General features: G+C 50.4%; 1 protein-coding gene across 2 annotated transcripts in view; it reads left to right on the top strand.

Annotated features, from left to right (window-relative positions):
- ARHGAP39 (Rho GTPase activating protein 39) overlaps positions 1–19,086 on the top strand; it is a 109,075-nt gene that overhangs the window by 44,798 nt on the left and 45,191 nt on the right. For both annotated transcript variants that reach the window (XM_047074360.1, XM_047074359.1), the window contains exon 2: positions 3,460–3,625. In XM_047074360.1, the coding sequence (XP_046930316.1) occupies positions 3,546–3,625 (80 nt within the window). In that variant the 5' untranslated portion in view covers positions 3,460–3,545. The remainder of the gene's footprint in view (positions 1–3,459; positions 3,626–19,086) is intronic.

Here is a 19,086-nt window from a genome sequence, read left to right as displayed (position 1 = left end):
GTTGCAAAGCACTAAACTCAATTTCTACCTTAAACTAGAAAAATTTAAATTAAAATTAAAAAATTAAATCCAAAGGACTGCAAAGGAAATAATTCAGATCAAAGTGGAAATTAATTAAAGCAGGCAAAAAAAAAATAGGTGAAAAATTGATGAAGCCCAACACTGTCTTTTTCTTATTCAAGATCAGTATAATTGACAAACTTCTGGCTAAGCCAGATCATAAATTACCAACATCAGGAACAAAAGAGACGGCATCACTACATATTATATTGATCTTAAAAGGACAATAAAAGAATGGCATAGCAACTTTGTGCCAATAAATCTGACACAATTTACACGAAATGGACAAATTCTTGGGAGGCCAAAACCGCTAAACATGACTCAAGAAGAAGTTTAAGAACTGGTTAGCTCTGTATCTACTGAACGAATTAAAATTGTAATTAAAAACCTTCCTGCAAAGAAAAGGACAGGCCCAGATGGTTCCACTGGTGTATTCCGCCAAACGTTTGAGGGACAAATAATAACGATTCTGCACAAACTCTCCCAGCAAATTGAGAGGATGGAATATTCTCAGTTCATTTTCTTAGGCTAGTATTACCCTGATACCAAAACCAGACAAAGATAATATGAGAAGAAATTCACATGGAAATGCAAAGGAGCTAGAAGAATGAAGACAACTTCAGGAATGAAGAGCAGAGTTGGGAGGGCCATCACTGTCTGGTGTCAGACCCGGAGCATTTGGAGTCAGTGGGACGTGGTGTCTGTCCCGGATCGGAGAGCCTTTCTGGATGGAGGGACTGATCCAGGGACGACTTGAGGAAGGAGGGCCAGTCAGGCATCTCAGAGGTAATCTTCAGCGACCACTGTGCCCCCTGCTCTGGACCAGCCTTAAAGGATGGACAAGAACTGAAAGGGGATACGCAGGTGCAGGTGGTTGACTTGAGTTGCTTTCAGGTTATGGTAGATATGTTTTAGCTTTTCAGAATTTTACTAACACTGCTCAGTGTTTTTTTAATGTTGAAGCCATAAAGGAAGGCCACCTGTTTTCACCCAGATGGGCAAAGAGTTAGAAATACTTGAGTTTCGTTTTTTTTAATGGCATTCCCAGTAGTTTTAAGTATTTAAGTAAAATTTGTATGGATATTCATATGGCAGAAAGGAGAAGGCTGGGAGCATTTCTTCTAGGCAGGTGATCTCAGCTCATAAGCCAAGCACCGTCAGGTTGATCTGTGCTGTCTCCATCCCTCTGAGCCTTGGAGAAAGTGTCTGATTGGCTTGTAGTCTCCCGCCCTTGGGTTTCTGGCTAGCTGTACCCCATCTGGTGCTTTGAATCTGTTTTATTTCCCCTTGAATAGCATAGTTGGGTTCTGTGGACCAGCCTCTGCTGGGGAGGGTCAGGGACAGTGTCCCTAGCGATATTCTTGCTCCTCATTCTGCAGGCTTTCTTCCGAAACTGAGACATGTACGTACAGAAAAGCGTGAGGGCACAGGCGGGACACTCTTGAGCTTTCATAAACCAACACTCTCGTAAGTGGAGCCAAGCTGGAAGTCAAATGACACTGCCCTTTGGGCCCCTCCCCTCACTATCTGGCCTGGAGGTGGCTGCTTCTGACTTCTGAGAGCAGAGACTGATTCAGCCTGATTTTGAACGTATTTATGTGAGGGAATCGTACTGTATGCATCTGATTGTGTTTGGCTTTTGTCTTTCACCCTCTGGGAGCTTCACCTAGGTTGTGGGTAGGCTCCTGGAGGAACTTTGAGGGTCTGTTCTACTGTGATGAACATTTGGCAGTTTCTTGTTTTGACCATTGTGACCAGGGCTGCTGGGAACATTGTGTGCAGGTCCAGGTAAGAGTGTGTGTGTGTGTGTGTGTGTGTGTGTGTGTGTGTGTGTGTGTCCTCTGCCAGCCTTTATCACTGTAAGTGGAAGCTCTCGGTGGGGGCCGGGGTGTACGTGCAGCTCTAGGAAGTACTGCCAGCTGTGGTCCTGAGCAGGCTGACCCATCTCTTGAAGCTCTGATGAGCTGCCTTGGCCTTGCTAGCATGTGATGGGTTTCCTTTCCCATTTTAGCCATTTTGGTAGGTGTACTGGTTATGCTTTTTCATTAGCATTATATTTTAATTAGCCATTGGGCTCTTGATGGCGTAAGCATTTCCCTGGTGACTAATGAGGCTGAGCATACTTCCATGTGTTTATTAGCCACATGGATTTTTTTTTTTTTAATATTTGTTGAAGGGTGCCTGGGTGGCTCAGTCAGTTGAACATCCGACTTAGTTCAAGTCTTCATCTCATGGTTTGTGAGTTTGAACCCGGGCTCTCTGCTGTCAGCTCGAAGCCTGCTTTGGGACTGTCTGTCCCTCTCTCTCTCCCCTTCCCCGTGCATGCTTTTCTCAAAAATAAAAAAAAATAAACATTAAAGTGTTTGTTCTAGTCCTCGTCCATTTTTCTGTTGGATTATCTGCCTTTTCCTAGGAATTTTGTATATGTCCTGGGACTAGTTAGATTAGATACGCATACGTGTGTCCTGTGTTGTGCATGTTCTCTGTAGCAAATATTTCCCTTTCTGGGCTTGTCTTTTTACTTAATGGTGTGTTGATAAACAGGGGCTCTTAATTTTATTATAGTCAACTCAATTTTTCTTTGTGCTTAGTGGTTTTTTATGTCTGATTAAGATACCCAAACCTGCTATAAGACTAAAAAACTTCTACATTTTTTTTCTAAAAACCTTATTGTTTTACTTGTAATGTTTAGAACTATAATTCGTCTAGAATGGAGTTTTGTGTATTGGATGAGATAGGGGTCAGGATCCATTTTTTCCCATGTGTGTATCTAGTCACGACAACACCATTTTTTAAAAGTCCACTCTTGGGAGCTTGGGTGGCTCAGTCGATAGAGCACCCAGCTTCAGCTCAAGTCATGATCTCATGGTTTGTGAGTTCAAGCCCCTCGTCAGGCTTGCTGCTGTTGGCACAAGAGTCTGCTTCAGATCCTCTGTCCCCCCCTCTCTCTGCCCCTCCTTCCCTCCCTCCCTCTCTCAAAAATGAATAAATATTTTAAAAAGAAAAGTCCACCCTTTGTCATCAATCAGGTGATCCTGTGTGAGTGTTGCCTGTTCGTGAGCGTTTTCCTGTCTGGGCCATGCCACATGCTTTGTGCACAGCGCTATCGCAGCCCCAGGCGGGTGGTGCTGTCCCTGTTGGAAGCCGAGGACATTGTGTCTGAGAGGTGGCAGCAGCTTCCCCAGGGTCAGCTGGCAAGGGGCCTGGGTGCCCTCCTGTGGGCTGGGGTTCAGGGGCCGGGCACAGGGAGCAGAGAAACTGCGCTCGGGCCTGGATGTTCCTTACTCTGGCCAGCGCACTGGGCTGTGAGGGGCTGGGCTGGGCTGGGCCGTTTCGGGTTCCCCAAACCCAAAGATGTTTTCCGAGTTTATGTGCTTAGAGGCTTCTGCTCTCTCACAGGGCGGTGCCTTCCTGACTGACAGTGGAGGGAGAGTCCCGATGATCCTCTGACTTCTGTCCGCCTGGGGCCTCAGGAAAAGACTGCAATGTCCCAGACGAGGGATTATGAATGTGACAGCCATGATGCTGGCGTGCAGGAGCCCCGGATTTCAGGGTCGAGCACGAGGTAAGCGGAAGCCGTCTGTGCGGGCCGAGTCATCAGAGGACTGGTTTTCTTCCTTTCAGAGAAGGACCAGCAGCCGGCGGGCTGCCAGGGCTTTGCTGCCAGGGGTGAGCCCTGCTTTCTTCGGGATTTGATGTGCTCCCTTGGAAGCCCCGCCCCCGGGTTCCTGCTGCAGAGGGAGGGGGCCCAGATGCCCTGCAGGCCAGCGGTGGACCCAACTCCGTGCGCCCCTCCGGGCACCAGTCCACACCAAGGCAGTTCATCGTTTTAATGTTTCTCGTTTTCAGCTTTATTTGTAAATAATCCCACACTTACAGAAAAGTTGCAAGAGCAGAAACGGTGCACTGGATACTTGCACCGCCTTGCCCTTCACCCTGTGGCCTCTGTGCACCCCCTCCCTCGGCGCGGTGCTGTTTTTGGGGGGCATGTGGGGCACGTCTCCCGTCTCCTCTGTGTCGTGGTCCAGCCTTTGGCAGCTGGTTCCTGTCACCCTTCACGGTGCTTCCAGCCCCTCCTGAGACACTCGCCCTACCGGATTTGCTGCTGCTGTGCGGCCCCTTCGCCTTTTATAATCTGGAAGGTTCCCTGCCTTTTGTGACACCGACACTTTTTAAGGCAATAGTTGCCCTTTCAAATGGAACGCTGGTTTGTGTTTGCTGATTTCTTAGTAGATGCCGCACAGCCGTGCCCTGCCGTTCCCGGGGTCTCACCTCTGCAGACACACGGCCACCTACTGCTCCTCCACTCTCCCCTCGCCACCCTGCCCCTCACTGCTTTGGGCGTTCTGCTCGTTTCTTACACAGTTCAGTCTTTCCTGGGATGCGTGCAGAGCGCTGACTTCCCTGCTATGGAGGGGCCTACAGCCGGCACTCTGCACCCCTTGTCCCTGCTCGTGGATTCCTCTGTTCATTCTCAGTACGGACTCAGAAATTCCTTTCTGTTTTACAGGGTCTGTAGTTCGTTCTTACACTTAATTACTTTGGTGCTTGCATTGTCCCAGATGGGGCCGGTGAGGGTCCTTCTGCTACGTGTCCGTGCCTCTTGGATGCTCCTTCCTTCTGGCTCCAGGCACATCTTGTGCTGCCGCCCCGCCTGCAGGCGGCTGCTTCTCTGAGCAGCCCTGGTTCCTTTCCAGGAAGATGGGTATTGGAGGGCCAGTCTGAGGGCTTGGCATACTCGCGGCTCTGGCACTGTGTTTGCTTCTTGGCCCTTTAAGCAGACAAGAAAATGTGCGTGTGCATCTATGTACACACATTAAAAGTGCTAAGTTCACTCCAGTTCCTCCAGTTCCAGCGCTTTCCCCGAGGGTCTGCTCTTCTCGGCAGCCGCCTGCTCCCAAGAGCATCAGCATGTGTACTCGTTTGCTCATCTGATAGCCTATCTGCAAACCATTTCGGAATTGATTCACCTGTTCTGTATATATATATATGTGTGTGTGTGTGTGTGTGTGTGTGTGTGTGTGTGTGTGTGTGTGTGTGTGTATACGTATATATACACACACATATAAAACACTCAAGGTCAGAATTTCTTTGTACTCCACCCCCCATGTGCACTCTGCTCAAAAACTGAATACAGAGTCTAGTCCTGTTCTCCCTTGGATTAGTTCTTTCCCCTTGGTTGTGGTTGTGATGCTCATTGAAATACAGTTGGGTTCATTTGTTTCCATTTCCATTGAGTTTTTTCCTTCTCCCTTCTCTCCTGTTGCTTTAATTTTGTTTTGTAAACACATAGACCATTAACATGGTTCTAAAAGACAAAACTATGCAGCACATACATTCAGAGAAGGACCACTCCTTCCCAGACCTCTGTGCAGGCCTCTGGCTGGTGGTTTTTCTGGTTTACCTCCTGTGTTTGTGAGGATCCCTGGATCACTCTGTGCATGCCCACCGTAGTGTTCAGCCAGTCTTGAGTTGCGTATCTTGGCAGCTTCCAATGTTGTGCAGTTACAAGGGTGCTGCAGCGCAAAGCCTGTGCTTTGTAATTTTGTGTTGTCAGAGGTATGTCTCCAGGTACATCCAGACGAGGGGCCACAGGGCCATAGATGTGTTGGCCGCTGCATGCCCTCCGTGGAGTCCTGTGTGCTGTGCCCGTCTGCCCACGGCCTCCCTTGGATGGCGCCTGGGGTAGGGGAAATGGGTCTCCACTCAACTTGGGTTTTATGTCTAATACCAGGAGAAGTGGAATGTCTCCTTTTCCCATTTTTCTATGGTATTTTTATGGGGTTTTTTTTGTTCAAATCCATATATGAAGGATTAGAGCCCTTTGTCTGTAATTTATATTAAAAGATTTAATATTTTTGGGGCGCCTGGGTGGCTCAGTTGGTTGGGCATCCGACTTCAGCTCAGGTCATGATCTCATGGTCTGTGAGTTCGAGCCCCACATCCGGCTCTGTGCTGACAGATCAGAGCCTGGAGCCTGTTTTGGATTCTGTGTCTCCCTCTCTCTCTGACCCTCCCTAGTTCACGCTGTGTCTCTCTCTGTCTCAAAAATAAATAAACATTAAAGACATTTTTTTTAATATTTAATATTTTCATCAAATGTGTCCCAAAAAACAAAATATTTTTCACTTTATACTCTATTAATCTTTTCTTTTGGTGCATCTGGACGTTTAGTCACAATTAGAAAATCTTTCCCTTTGTTGAGGTTATGGGGAAAGACAGAGTTTTCTCATGGTGCTGGTATCGTTTTGTTCTTGTGTGTAGAGCTCAGGTCCACTTGGAGCTCATTCTTGTGTTTTGTGAGGTACGCACCTGCCTTTTCCGTTCACCAAATGCTGTCCAGTTGTCCAGCACCATTTATTAAAGGCCCCGATCCGCGATGTCTGTGCTTGGCTTCGTAAGTCTGCCTCCGCCCTTCTGCCGGTTCCGTTGACCTCTGCGTGTGTTCTGTATGTCCTGACCTGGCCACATTATGACCCACAGACCGCATGTGCCTGCTCCTCTCAGGCCCACTCTCCTCGCAGCTGACTTCCCGCGGCTCACGTACCTCCTAGGGCGCGGTCAGCACCGGGCAGGACACATAGCAGCCAGCTCTCCCTCCCATGGTGCCTGTGCCGCTGGGTCCCAAGGGCTGTCCCTGCACTCAGGGCCCTGAAAGCAGCATAGATGCCAGATCCCCCCTGCCCCACTGCCGTGTGCCGGCTCCACCAGAAGTTCCTTCGTGGTTGGTGGTTGGCCTGTCGCTTCAGCATCCGTCCCTGACACCTAGGGAGCGTTGTCTCCTCAGTCTTCTTCCTCTGAGAATAATCTCTCATCCTTTTCTTTCTGCCGAATCATTTGTCTTAACCTTTCTGATTTGTAGGCTTTCCTTTGTACTCTAGGTATGTGATTGGATTACACGCATGGAATATTTTGTCTCTGTACTTACTTTTCATGTTATTTGGTTGGTTTTTGATGAACAAACATGTTAAACTCCAATGTCATCTGTCTCACTGTCTTTCTTGTGCCTTCCCGTCTTTTCTGTCTGATTTCATAAACCCTTTCCTGACTGAGGTCTTCAGGCTCTTCTGGATACTTCAAGGTTTGGATTCGTGTGAATCCAACTGGGCTGCTTTCCGTATAGACAGTTGGCCTAGGTTGTGAATGTCACCTGTCTCCCAAGGGGACAGATCTGTGAGGGGCTTTCTTTTCCATCCATGCGTCTGTGTGCGCACTTGAGCACACAGCCTGCCTTGGCCTCCTGTTGGGCCTTCATATGCCCCCTCCAGCCCTTTTCAAAATGCTTTTGCCTCCTCTTGGTATAAATGATAGTCAGTCTGTCCCCTACCCAGAAAAGATGTCCTGTCGGGATTCTCATTGGCAGTGTATCCAGACCATAGGCTAATTTGGGGGGAAATGCCGGCTGTGATGTGTTCTGGCCCCTGACAGAGGCCCATCATTCGTTCATTCACCCGTGAAGATCGAGTGCCTTGCTGGACGTGTGCCCAGGACCATGTTCTTGCTGGTGTCTTGGTCCTGTGGCACTGTCTGTCATCTTTGCTTTGTCCCGTCCTTTCCCAAGGTGCTAATGTTCCTGATGTCCTTGGTGCTCAGAGTGCCGGTCCTGCCAGGCACAGGGAGTGAGTGGGGCTTGGAGTTGATTCTCATCTGCCCAGTCACTTCTCCGTTTCATGTGGGGCCTGATTGCGCACTGAGGACCGAGAGCTGTGTGGCTCTGCTGTGGCTGTGAGGGAAGGACTGTGGCTGCTGTGGTCGTGGACGAGCAGCCCAGGCTCACACACTGGTCTCAGTGTGGTGTTGTGTTGACCTGGCGCCTCACCCCATGGTGGCTCTGGGACAGTGTGAAAGGAGCTGCTGATGCCAGTGCCACTGGGCAGGCTCAGGAATGAGCACGTGCAAGTGTTCTGGGGCCCTGGGTCTTGCCAAGGCAGTTTGCTGGGGCATCCCTTGACCAAGGCCTAGAAGGGAAGACTGTGTGAGGGAGGGCATGCATGCCTCTCCCTGTGCTCATGGGACACAGACGGTCAAAGAGACTCAGGCTGAAGCTACAGGTCTGGAAGAATAGTTGGACATCGTGGTGGGTCCAACAGTATCTGCCCAGGGCACTGTCAGCAGAGCAGACAAGGCCTGTGAGGTTTGAGCCCTGTGCTGTTTGCTCTGGTATGCTTCATTGCCAGTTTTCTTCAATAGGTGTGAGCTTCGTGTTTCCTGAAACGTAGAAATGCACACCGTGTGCAGAGCAGCACCTGGAGGTGGGCAGGGCCGTGTGCTTGCTGCCCTCCCCTTCCCGGGTGGTGCTCGTGCTCTAACCGAGGTTCCACATGTGCAACCCTTGCTCCCTCTGTGAGGGACCACAAGGCCCAGGCCCCAGTTCAGTAACTGGGCCATGACACTGAACAGAGCCCTTGGTCAGGCGATGCAGAGGGGTTTTCCTTTAGGCAGGGCTGTCGGGCGGGGGACTCAGCATCATCTGGCCCTCCTGCAGGAGGAAGGCAGACGCTGACGGGGCAGCGAGGCCAGTGGAGCGAGGGGACAAGAGGGCATGGCATGCGCAGCCACTTCTTGCTGGGGGACGTTGTGGGCATTCCAGCCCATCCCCTGGTTTTGCTCTTAGGATGCTGTCTGCATTGATGAATTCACTTAGCAGTGAGAGTGGGTTTGGTGTCTGCCAGGGTCTGGGACGTGGAGTCTTTGTGGCCACACTGGCTACAGGCAGGAAGCAGTGGAATGACAAGGCCGCAGCCACACAAGAGGACGTTGTCCGACGATGGGGCGATGGGAGTTTGGGACAGTGTGAATGTGAGGTCTGAGGACAGGCGATATCTCTACTGGGTGCCAACAACCTGTAAAGGGTGGAAGAGGCTGATGTGAACATGGGCGACGTCCCTGCAACGGCAGGCTTTGCGGGCGAGAAGGCGGCACAGAGCAGGGGCAGCACGGGGCGCTGAGGTGGGCAGGCACGCACTGTGCGCAGGACGGGAGGGGGGCTGGTGCCGAGGAGGGGCGATGGCCTGGGGGGGGGGGGCGTTCAAGGGGCTGGTGGGGGGCAACTAGGAGCTGAGCACTTACTGATGTCCTGGTACCTGCTCAGGTCGTGGCCAACTCACACTGGAGCCCAGAGGTCAGTCCCGCCCTGTCAGCCTCTGTGCTTGTCTGTCTGGGCAGCACGAGCTGTGACCTGGGAAGCCTCCGCTCCTCCCCACTGCCTTCTGTGGCAAGCACCCCACCATGCAACCCCTGCTTCGACCTGCTAGGCTCCCCTGAGGTGGCAGTCCTTTTTTTTCAATGATACACAGTTCACATAAATTAACTTACCCTTCAAAGTGTACAGTGTTTTTAGTACGTTCGGGAAGTTATGCAGCCATCACCACTGTCTGCGTTTTTACGACCCCACCAAGAAACCCCTTTGGCAGCTGACCCCACCCCGCCCCCTGCCCCCCGCCCCAGCCCTGGCAACCACTAATCTGCCATCTCCCTATGGATTTTTCTGCTCCTGACGGTTTACATAAATGGAATCACACAACAGGTAGTCTTTTGTGACTGGCCTTTTTTACTCAAAGTAATGTTTTCAAGGTTCATCCACGTCACAGCAGTTTTCGGGGCACATCCTCTCGTGTAGATGCATCCCATGTTGATCCGTTTGTCAGGTGATGGGTATTTGTGTTGTTTCCACATTCTCTCTATTATGACTCACGCTGTGTGAACACTTCTGTGCAGGTTTCTGTTGCTCTCGGGTCAGAGAAATGCCGGGTCATGTGGTAACTTTGTCTTAACTTTCTAGGAGCTGCCAGACTCTGTCAGAGTGGATGTACCATTTTAAGTTCCCACCGGCAGGGTATGAAGGTCACAGTTCCTCCGTATCTTCTCCAATACTTGTCGTTATGGTTTTAAGAAATTACTGTAGCCATTCTACAGTCTCATCGGTGTGGAGTCTCATCGTGGTTGGGTTTGCCCTTCTCTGTTGACTGTTGATGTCAAGCACCGTTTTGTGTGCTTGTTGGCTTTTTGTTTATCTTCTTTGGAGAAATGCCTCCTCAGATTTTTTGCCCGTTTTTTTAATTGTGCATTTGTCTTGTAAGAGTTCTTTATGCGTTCTGGATACAAGTCCTTTATCAGATACGTGATTTGCAAATGTATTTTCCCATTCCGTGGCTGTCTTTTCACTTTCTTTTCTTTTCTTTTCTTTTCTTTTTTTTGGTTTCTTTTTAACATTTATTTATTTTGAGAGACAGAGACAGAGCACGAGTGGGGGAGGGGCAGAGAGCAAGGGAGACACAGAATCCGAAGCAGGCTCCAGCCTCCGAGCTGGAGCTGTCGGCAGAGAGCTCGATGTGGGGCTCGAACCCACGAGCCATGAGATCATGACCTGAGCCGAAGTCAGATGCTCAACAGACTGAGCCCCCAGGCGCCCCTTCACTTTCTTAATGGTATTGTTGGTAGCACAAAAGTTTTAAATTTTGATCAAGTCCAACTTATCTGTTTTTCTTTTGTTGCTCATGTTTTTAGTGTCAGGTCCAAGAATCCATGGCCAAATCCACGGTCATGAAGATTTACCCCTATGTTTTCTTCCAAGATTTATAGCTTTAGCTCTTACGTTTAGGTCTTTGATCCACCTTGAGTTAACTTCCGTGTGTGGTATGAGGTAGGGGTCCAGCTTCCTTTTCTTGCATGCGCAGCACATGCAGCTGTCCCAGCCCCGTTTGTTGAAAACACTCCTTTCCCCAGTGAGTGGGTCCGGCACTTGTCATAAGAATCTGGAGGGCAGAGAATGTGCTTGGTCACTGTTGTGTCCCTTTCACCTGGTCAGTTGCCTGGCACATACCTGACACTCACTACGTTATTTCAGGAAATACTTATTGAACACATCATTGTCTGCAAGTGAGTATCTGTAAGAACCGGGGAGGCTGGAAGGGCCCTCTGTGTCGACCTCGTGCGCACCACTCCCGGCACGCTGAGGGCGCCACAGGCCAGCTTGCCGCTCCTCTTCATGGACTCGCCTCAGATACTGCCGCCAGCCTGTCGCCCGCGGCGTTGGGCCTCTTCTGGCAGGGAAGCCCACAGGGGCAGTCGGAGCACAGTTCGTTGTCACGTGGCTGGTGACTGACTGCGTGTCCGTGCACCATGCCGGCCCCACGGGCCGAGCGCTGGGCATAGACAGCACTTACTCCAGCAAGGAGGTGCTTATCTCCAGGCCGCACAAAGCTCCCTCTCCCCAGCCTGCCTGGCAGGGGTCTGGGTGGGGGAGCCGAGCACCGGCCCAGCCCCAGCTCTGCTGTGTCTCCTCCTTACTCTGTGCAGGGATCCACATCCTGTATGCATTCTCTGCCCTCTGGCTCCCCACGGGTCTTGGTTCAATGCTGTACCCCGGGGGTGACCAGAACGTTCTTCTGAAAAAGTGGGGTTCTACCCACGCACACACAGGAGTGTGCCAGAAAGGGAACAGATGGTATTCTTTGTTTAGAGAGAGAGTTATAGCCATCAGATTCACTTGAAAGTGTATTTAAAGCAAAAATAAGAGTTGGTCTTGCTTCTTTAGGGCTTAGAATGCTCAGTTCAGCCCTTTGGGAGCTTTTCTGCCAGAACAGTCTTTTGGGGGCTTTTGTGGACGTTGTTCTGGTCAAATCCATCACTGTGAGGCGGGATAGGAGAGCAGCACAGCTGTGTGAGGGGGCAGGGTGCAGGGACCACCGTGGGGTGGCCGCCTGGGGGCGCAAGGGTGCCGCACTTCCTCCCCTCAGGGAGCCCAGCACGCAGCCGACCTTCCATACCCGCCTGGGGGTCCGTGCCCCATGCCCAACCTGACCTTGGGGCTGGCTCCTGCCTGGCCTTCCAGAAGTCTCCATCCTTGTTCCCTATGAATCAGCTTGAGTGAGATCATATCAGCCCTGCCGAGAGCCATTCTCAGGGTTTCTCTCTTCACTCAAGCAAGACTCAAGCCTCCTGCCCTGGCCCTTCACTCAAGCAAGCTCCTGCCCTGGCCTCCAGGCCTCTGCATCCAGGTGTCTTCTTGGGGGTCCCCCCACTCTGTCCCTTACTTCCTTTCCTGCCTTGGGTGGAGATAGCCCTTGGTCAGCCGGCCTGTCTTCTTTGAAGCATCTGCGGGTCCCTTTCATGCTCTTTGGCCCGTATGCTTGGGTGCCTCTGAGTACAGGATGCCATCCTTTGGTGTCCCAGTATTTGCCAGGTAGCTGAGAGGAGGTGCCTGTGTAAGTGGCTCTGGGGGTGGAGGCACAAGTGGCCGGCTGTCCTGTGAGGAGAGCTTGGCCAGATCAGGAAGCCGAGAGTGGGAGGTGTGAGTTTTCTGGGAGTGCATGTTGTCCCTGGGATGGCTCAAGCTGCCGAGGGTTTCCCAGGTACAGCGACCCAATTCACAGGGTTAGAATGTTGCTGTGTCTACACTGAGGGGAATGGCCAGCTGGCAGCCAGCCGGGTGCTGCAAGCAGGTGAAGGCGGTTGGAGCAGGGGTGAGGGTCTCTGTGCTAGGTCAAGACCTGCCTCATGGCAAGGAAGAGGGCCACTTGGCACACTCATGTCGCGTGGAGAAGCAGGGTTGGCGCAGTCCCACTCAGTGCCGTGGGGCAGTTGGGGAAGCAGATTTTCACGTGAGCAGCAAACCGGTGGTTGTGGTGGAGGATGGTCCTGGAAGGGGCAGACCGGGAGATGATGAGGGGACTCCTGCCCCATCTTCCACAGCCGCTGGCCTTGAGGGGTGGCTGCAGCCTGGACGGCACAGCCTGCAGGCCTGCCTCCTGTCCTCACAGTTCCGGGACATTCTCTCCCAGCCTTTGTCCCCAGGACACTCTGTTCTTCCTCACACAGGATGACTGACATGTGGTGGGTGGGGGTCGCAGGAAACCACAGAGTCCGTCCCCCGAGAGCAGCCCAGTTTGACCGCAGGCGCAAGAAGGAGGAGAGGTGCAGCTTACAAAGACAGTGGACTCCTCCCTGTGCTGGGCTCTCAAGATGTCCCTGTTGGGTGCGGTGACCCACAGCAAAGCAGCGATTCCCTGAAGGGGGTACTCGGGGTTCTGTAAGTCAGTGGCAGGGTTACCAGCCTGTATGTTGGGTGTGAAAAGTTTGTTGATGGGAGCGTGGGATTGGATGCGGGGTAGGCCATGTGCTCGTGTAGGGTGTCAAGGGCAAGCTGCACTGAAGGGACACCTCCTCGCTCTGGCTCTCTGTGGGGCAACTGAGGGATGTCTGTGGACAGGAGGGACACCTAAACCTGGGCTTCTTTGTGGGGCAGCTAAGGGACGTCTGTGGAGAGGAGAGACATCTCCACTCTGGGCTCTCTGTGAGGCAGCTAAGGGACATCTTTGGGGAGGAGGGACACCTAATCTCTGGGTTCTCTATGGGGCAGCTGAGGGACGTCTGTGGATAGGAGGGTGATGGGAGGCCTGGGAAGCACGCTGAGCATTTTGAAGCATCCCGTGGACAGCAAGGTGAGGGCAGGTGTGGACCCTGTGGAGACGTCGCACTGTGGGGCCAGATTTATTCCCGTAGAGCTGAGCAGTCCTGTTGCAGGCACAGAGAGGGAGCGCAGAGAAGTCAGAGTCAGAGGACAGACATCTAGGGAAACAGAGCATCCGGAGTGAGACTGGCAGGGAGAGGCCCATTAAAGATGCCTATACTGGAATCATCAGTTACAGAATCGCCGAGTTTCCAGAACCGTGAGGAACTTGCACGTGTGAGTGGAGAACAAAAGACCCCGAGGAACGAACGACACTGGAGAAGGACCAGCAGCTTTAACACAGCTGAAGAGAGAACGAATGAAGTAGGAAGAGGGACTGAAGGGGCAATCTGGCGTGGCAGGCAAGATGGAGCGGGATGTCAGGCTCCACGACACGAGTGAGGGCCCCGTGGGGCCCAGAAGGAGGCAGAGCATTGGGAGGTTTGCTTCAAAATGTGGACACGGAGAGTTTTCCAGAGTTGTTTAAAGATGCCAACCTTCAGATCCAGGAGTCCCCCAGATCCTGCGTTTCACTAATTGAAAGTGAACTTGCACCTGAATATATGTCATAGTGAGTTATTTGTTCTGTTTATTTGCCAAATCGTTAACATCGTCTACAAAGACAGTTCCGTTACATTACACACAAATGACAAGAGGGCTCTTCCTTGTTTATTCCCAGGTGAATCTATAGTAAATTGTTAGAGTCAATAGGAAAATTGAGGAAGATTACTTATAAAAGTAATATACAGAAGCACCTGGGGGGCTCAGTTGGTTAAGCGTCTGGCTCTTGATTTTGGCTCAGGTCACGATCTCATGGTTCACGAGTTTGAGTCCCGCATCAGGCTCCGTGTTGACAGTGCACAGCCTGCTTGGGATTCTCTCTCTCTCCCCACCACTCTCTCTGCCCCTCCCTCACTTGCAGTCTCTCTCTCAAAATAAATAAAAGAAAAAATTTTAAGTAATGTACAAAATGTGTTTCTGTACACCATCACCAATCAGAAAATTATAAATTTAACAATGTAAAAATTGGACACTACCAGCAGGTGAGGGTGAGGAGCAAGCAGCATTGCTGGGCACACTTCAGGGGGGAACAAGTCGGGGTCCTCTGGACAGTTGGTGTGCACTCCTGGCACCCAGTGTCTTACCTCTGCAGGCTTCTGCAGCCCCTGCGCAGGGCTCATGGGTGAGGATGTGCACAGCAGAGTTGTGAAACGTAGTCCCAGATGGCAAACCGCTCAGATGTTAAAAACATGTGACCCAGGCACCTGACTGGCTCAAGTCCACCTGAGTGGACTCTCGATCTCGGGATTGTGAGTTTGAGCCCCACGTTGGGTATAGAGATTACTTAAACAAACAAACCGACAGACAAACGTAAAAACACACGCACACAGGGGCGCCTGGGTGGCTCAGTCGGTTAAGCGTCCGACTTCGGCTCAGGTCATGATCTCACAGTCCGTGAGTTCGAGCCCCGCGTCGGGCTTTGTGCTGACAGCTCGGAGCCTGGAGCCTGCTTCAGATTCTGTGTCTCCTTCCCTCTCTGCCCCTCTCCTGCTCATACTCTGTCTCTCTCTGTCTCTCAAAAATAAAAACATTAAGAAAAACACATGCACACACACAAAACCGTGTGACAGCTTCAGGCAGTGCAGCACTGTGCACTGTGCGGTTGGGCGGGCTGCAGCCAGGTAGACGGCGTCAATGGGTTTCGGTTGCAAGTGAAAGAAACGAGACACACAAAAAATAGTTTTATTGCGTGAATGTGTGATTGAAAAATAGACACACCTCAAAAAATTTGTTTAGGGTTATCTTCAAAGATGTTTGGACTATAAAAGCAAGGAAAACGGTTGCCTTAAAACTCAGGATCGTGGTGTCCTCGGGGCGAACAGGTGTGATGTGGCTGTGTCTTGGATGCTGCCTCGTTTTATTTGTTGGTGAGTGATGGCGACACCAGTGTTGAATCATAATTGCTCATTAAACTTATCTCTGTGTTTTGTACATTTGTCTGTGTATGTTATATGTCCCGATTTTGTTTTTAAAAAGAACGTGCTCCGCAAAACAATTAACGTGATTCATCACATCAAAAAAAGGACAAGAACCGTATGATCCTCTCAATAGATGCAGGGAAAGCATTTGACAAAATACAGCATCCTTTCTTGATAAAAATCTCAAGAAAGTAGGGATAGAAGGAGCATACCTCAAGATCATAAAAGCCATATGCGAACGACCCAATGCTAATATCATCCTCAATGGGGGAAAAACTAAGCTTTCCCCCTAAGGTCAGGAACAAGACAGGGATGTCCACTCTCACCACTGTTACTCAACATAGTATTGGAAGTCTTAGCCTCTGCAGTCAGACAACACAAAGAAATAAAAGGCATCCAGATCACCCAGGAGGAGGTCAAACTTTCACTCTTCACAGATGACATGACACTCTATATGGAAAACCCAAAAGAGTCCACCAAAAAACTTCTAGAATTGAGCCATGAATCTAGCAAAGTTGTAGGGTATAAAATCAACGCACAGAAATCGGTTGCACTCCTATACACCAACAATGAAGCGACTGAAAGAGAAATCAAGGAATCAATCCCATTTACAGTTGCACAAAAAACCATAAAGTATCTAGGAATAAATCTAAGCAAAGAGGTGAAAAATCCATATGCTGAAAACTATAGAAAGCTTATGAAAGACATTGAAGAAGACACAATAAAATGGAGAAAGATTCCATGCTCCTGGGTAGGAAGAACAAATACTGTTAAAATGTCAATACTACCCAAAGCAATCTACATAGTCAATGCAATCCCTATCAAAATAGCACCAGCATTCTTCACAGAGCTAGAACAAACAATCCTAAGATTTGTATGGCACCAGAAAAGACCCCGAATAGCCAAAGCAATCTTCAGAAAGAAAACCAAAGCAGGAGGCATCACAATCCCAGACTTCAAGGTATACTACAAAGCTGTCGTCATTAATACAGTATGGTACTGGCACAAGAACAGACACTCAGATCAATGAAACAGAATAGAGAACCCAGAAATGGACCCACAAACGTATGGCCAACTAATCTTTGGCAAAGCAGGAAAGAATATCCGATGGAATAAAGACAGTCTCTTCAGCAAGTGGTGCTGGGAAAACTGGACAGCACATGCAGAAGAATGAATCTGGACCACTTTCTTACACCAGACACAAAAATAAACTCAAAATGGATGAAAGGCCTAAATGTAAGGAAGCCACCAAAATCCTCGAAGAGAAAACAGGCAAAAACCTCTTTGATCTTGCTCGCAGCAACTTCTTACTCAACACGTCTCTGGAGGCAAGGGAAACAGAAGCATAAATGAACTACTGGGACCTCATCAAGATAAAAACCTTCTGCACAGCAAAGGAAACAATCAGCAAAACTAAAAGGCAACCGACAGAATGGGAGAAGATATTTGCAAATGACATATCGGATAAAGGGTTAGTATCCAAAATCTATAAAGAACTTATCGAACTCAACACCCAAAAAGCAAATAATCCAGTGAAGAAATGGGCAAAAGACATGAATAGACACATCTCCAAAGAAGACATCCAGATGGCCAACCGACACATGAAAAAATGCTCATCATCACTCATCATCAGGGAAATACAAATCAAAACCACAATGAGATACCACCTTATACCTGTCAGAATGGCTAACATTAACAACTCAGGCAACAACAGATGTTGGTGACGATGGAGAGAAAGAGGATCTCTTTTGCATTGTTGGTGGGAATGCAAGCTGGTGCAGCCGCTCTGGAAAACAGTCTGGAGGGTCCTCAAAAAACTAAAAATAGAACTACCCTATGACCCAGCAATTGCACTACTAGGCATTTATCCAAGGGATACAGGTGTGCTGTTTCGAAGAGACACATGCACCCCATGTTTATAGCAGCACTATCGACAAGAGGCAAAGTATGGAAAGAGCCCAGATGTCCATTGATGGATGAATGGATAAAGAAGATGGGGTTCATATATACGATGGAGTATTACTCGGCAAGCAAAAAGAATGAAATCTTGCCATTGGCAACTACGTGGATGGAACTGGAGGTTATTATGCTAAGTGAAATTAGTCAGAGAAAGACAAAAACCATATGACTTCACTCATATGAGGACTTTAAGAGACAAAACAGAGGAACATAAGGGAAGGAAAACAAAAATAATATAAAAACAGGGAAGGGGACAAAGCATAAGAGACTCATAAATATGGAGAAGAAACTGAGGGTTACTGGAGGGGTTGTGGGAGGGGGGATGGGCTAAATGGTAAGGGGCATTAAGGAATCTATTCCTGACATCATGCTGCACTATATGCTAACTAATTTGGATGTAAATTTTTAAAAATAAAAAATAAAAGACCATAAAAAGAACATGCAATTTACAATAGTGTGTATGTATGAAGCCTAGGAATAAATCTGATGAAAGATGTGCACATCCTTTAAGGGAGACCTGGATGAGTGGGTACACGGTTTGGGTGGAAGGCACGTCTAACCCTCCTGCGGTGGACCCAGCAGAGGTGCCGACAGGCTGATTCGAGGGTTTGTGGGCAAGAGCAAGGGCCAGGAATAGGCAAGACACACCTGAAGAGGAAGCGGGGACCTCAGCAGTGCAGACTGTCCACAGCTGTCGTGGTGAGGACACCAGGGTGCTGGTCAGATTCACACTGACCCACAGAGCCAGCCGCACACTCAGACGCGGGTCCGTCGTGGAGGGAAGGGTGCCGTGTGCAGTAGGAAGATCACCAGAACCCGGCCCTGCAGACACCTTGCAAGACATCCAGACTGCAAAAGTAAATGTCTGTTGTTTGTGTGCTGCCCACTCCGCCGTGTTCTGTTATAGCACCCTCCGTGGCCAAGATGGTTTCAAAACAAAAAGTTAAAAATGTGAAAGTGAAACGGGGTGATCAGTCGTAGAGGCCCCACTGGCCTGCCTTGGAGGTGAGGTGCAGCGTGTGGGCCCCGTGAGAAGGGGGTGGCCCCATGCTGTGGGTTCAGACTCACCCAGCCATCTACTGGCGTCCCCTTTCCCTGGAGCAGCAGTCTGGGCTCGATCCCCCTGGCACCTCCTGGCACCCACGGGACGGATGGGTCCTCCTCCATCGTCCAGATGGCTGCTCTTTATCCTTGTCTCGAGACAGAACGGCGCACACCATGGCCTCACCACCTTCCCTGTCTGCTCCTGGCTTCCCTCTGCTGTTCAGGTGAGGTGAAGTCAGGTCAGGAGGGCTGTCCGCTTGCTCCCCGCCCCCCTTTCTCTCATGAGCCCTGCTGCTTACACCTCGCCCGCACCATCTGGCCCTTCTGTGGAGACCCACGAGCTGGTCCCGCATCTGGCCCCGCCGTGCTCCCTTCTCTCTCTGCCCGCCCTCCTCCCTGCCCCCCTCCAGCTCTCCGCCTCCTGCCTCTGAGGCAGTGACATCCTCGTGTGCCCCACAGCGGCGCCCCATCCCTTCCTCGCAGACTGGCTCCACACTGTGCTGTGCCGGGCACCCACACCCTGGTGCTGGCTGAGATGGGGACCCAGGACCCACCTGGCCCTCCCCACTGGCTTCCGGAAGCATCTGCTGACCC

The sequence above is a fragment of the Lynx rufus genome, unplaced genomic scaffold, assembly GCF_022079265.1.
Source record: "Lynx rufus isolate CCGP_SWC_20201006 ecotype Redwood Valley unplaced genomic scaffold, mLynRuf1.p SCAF_12, whole genome shotgun sequence".
In the NCBI taxonomy this organism is placed as follows: domain Eukaryota; kingdom Metazoa; phylum Chordata; class Mammalia; order Carnivora; family Felidae; genus Lynx; species Lynx rufus.
The sequence above is the reverse complement of the archived record's forward strand: the minus strand, read 5'-3'. Positions and strand labels throughout refer to the sequence as shown.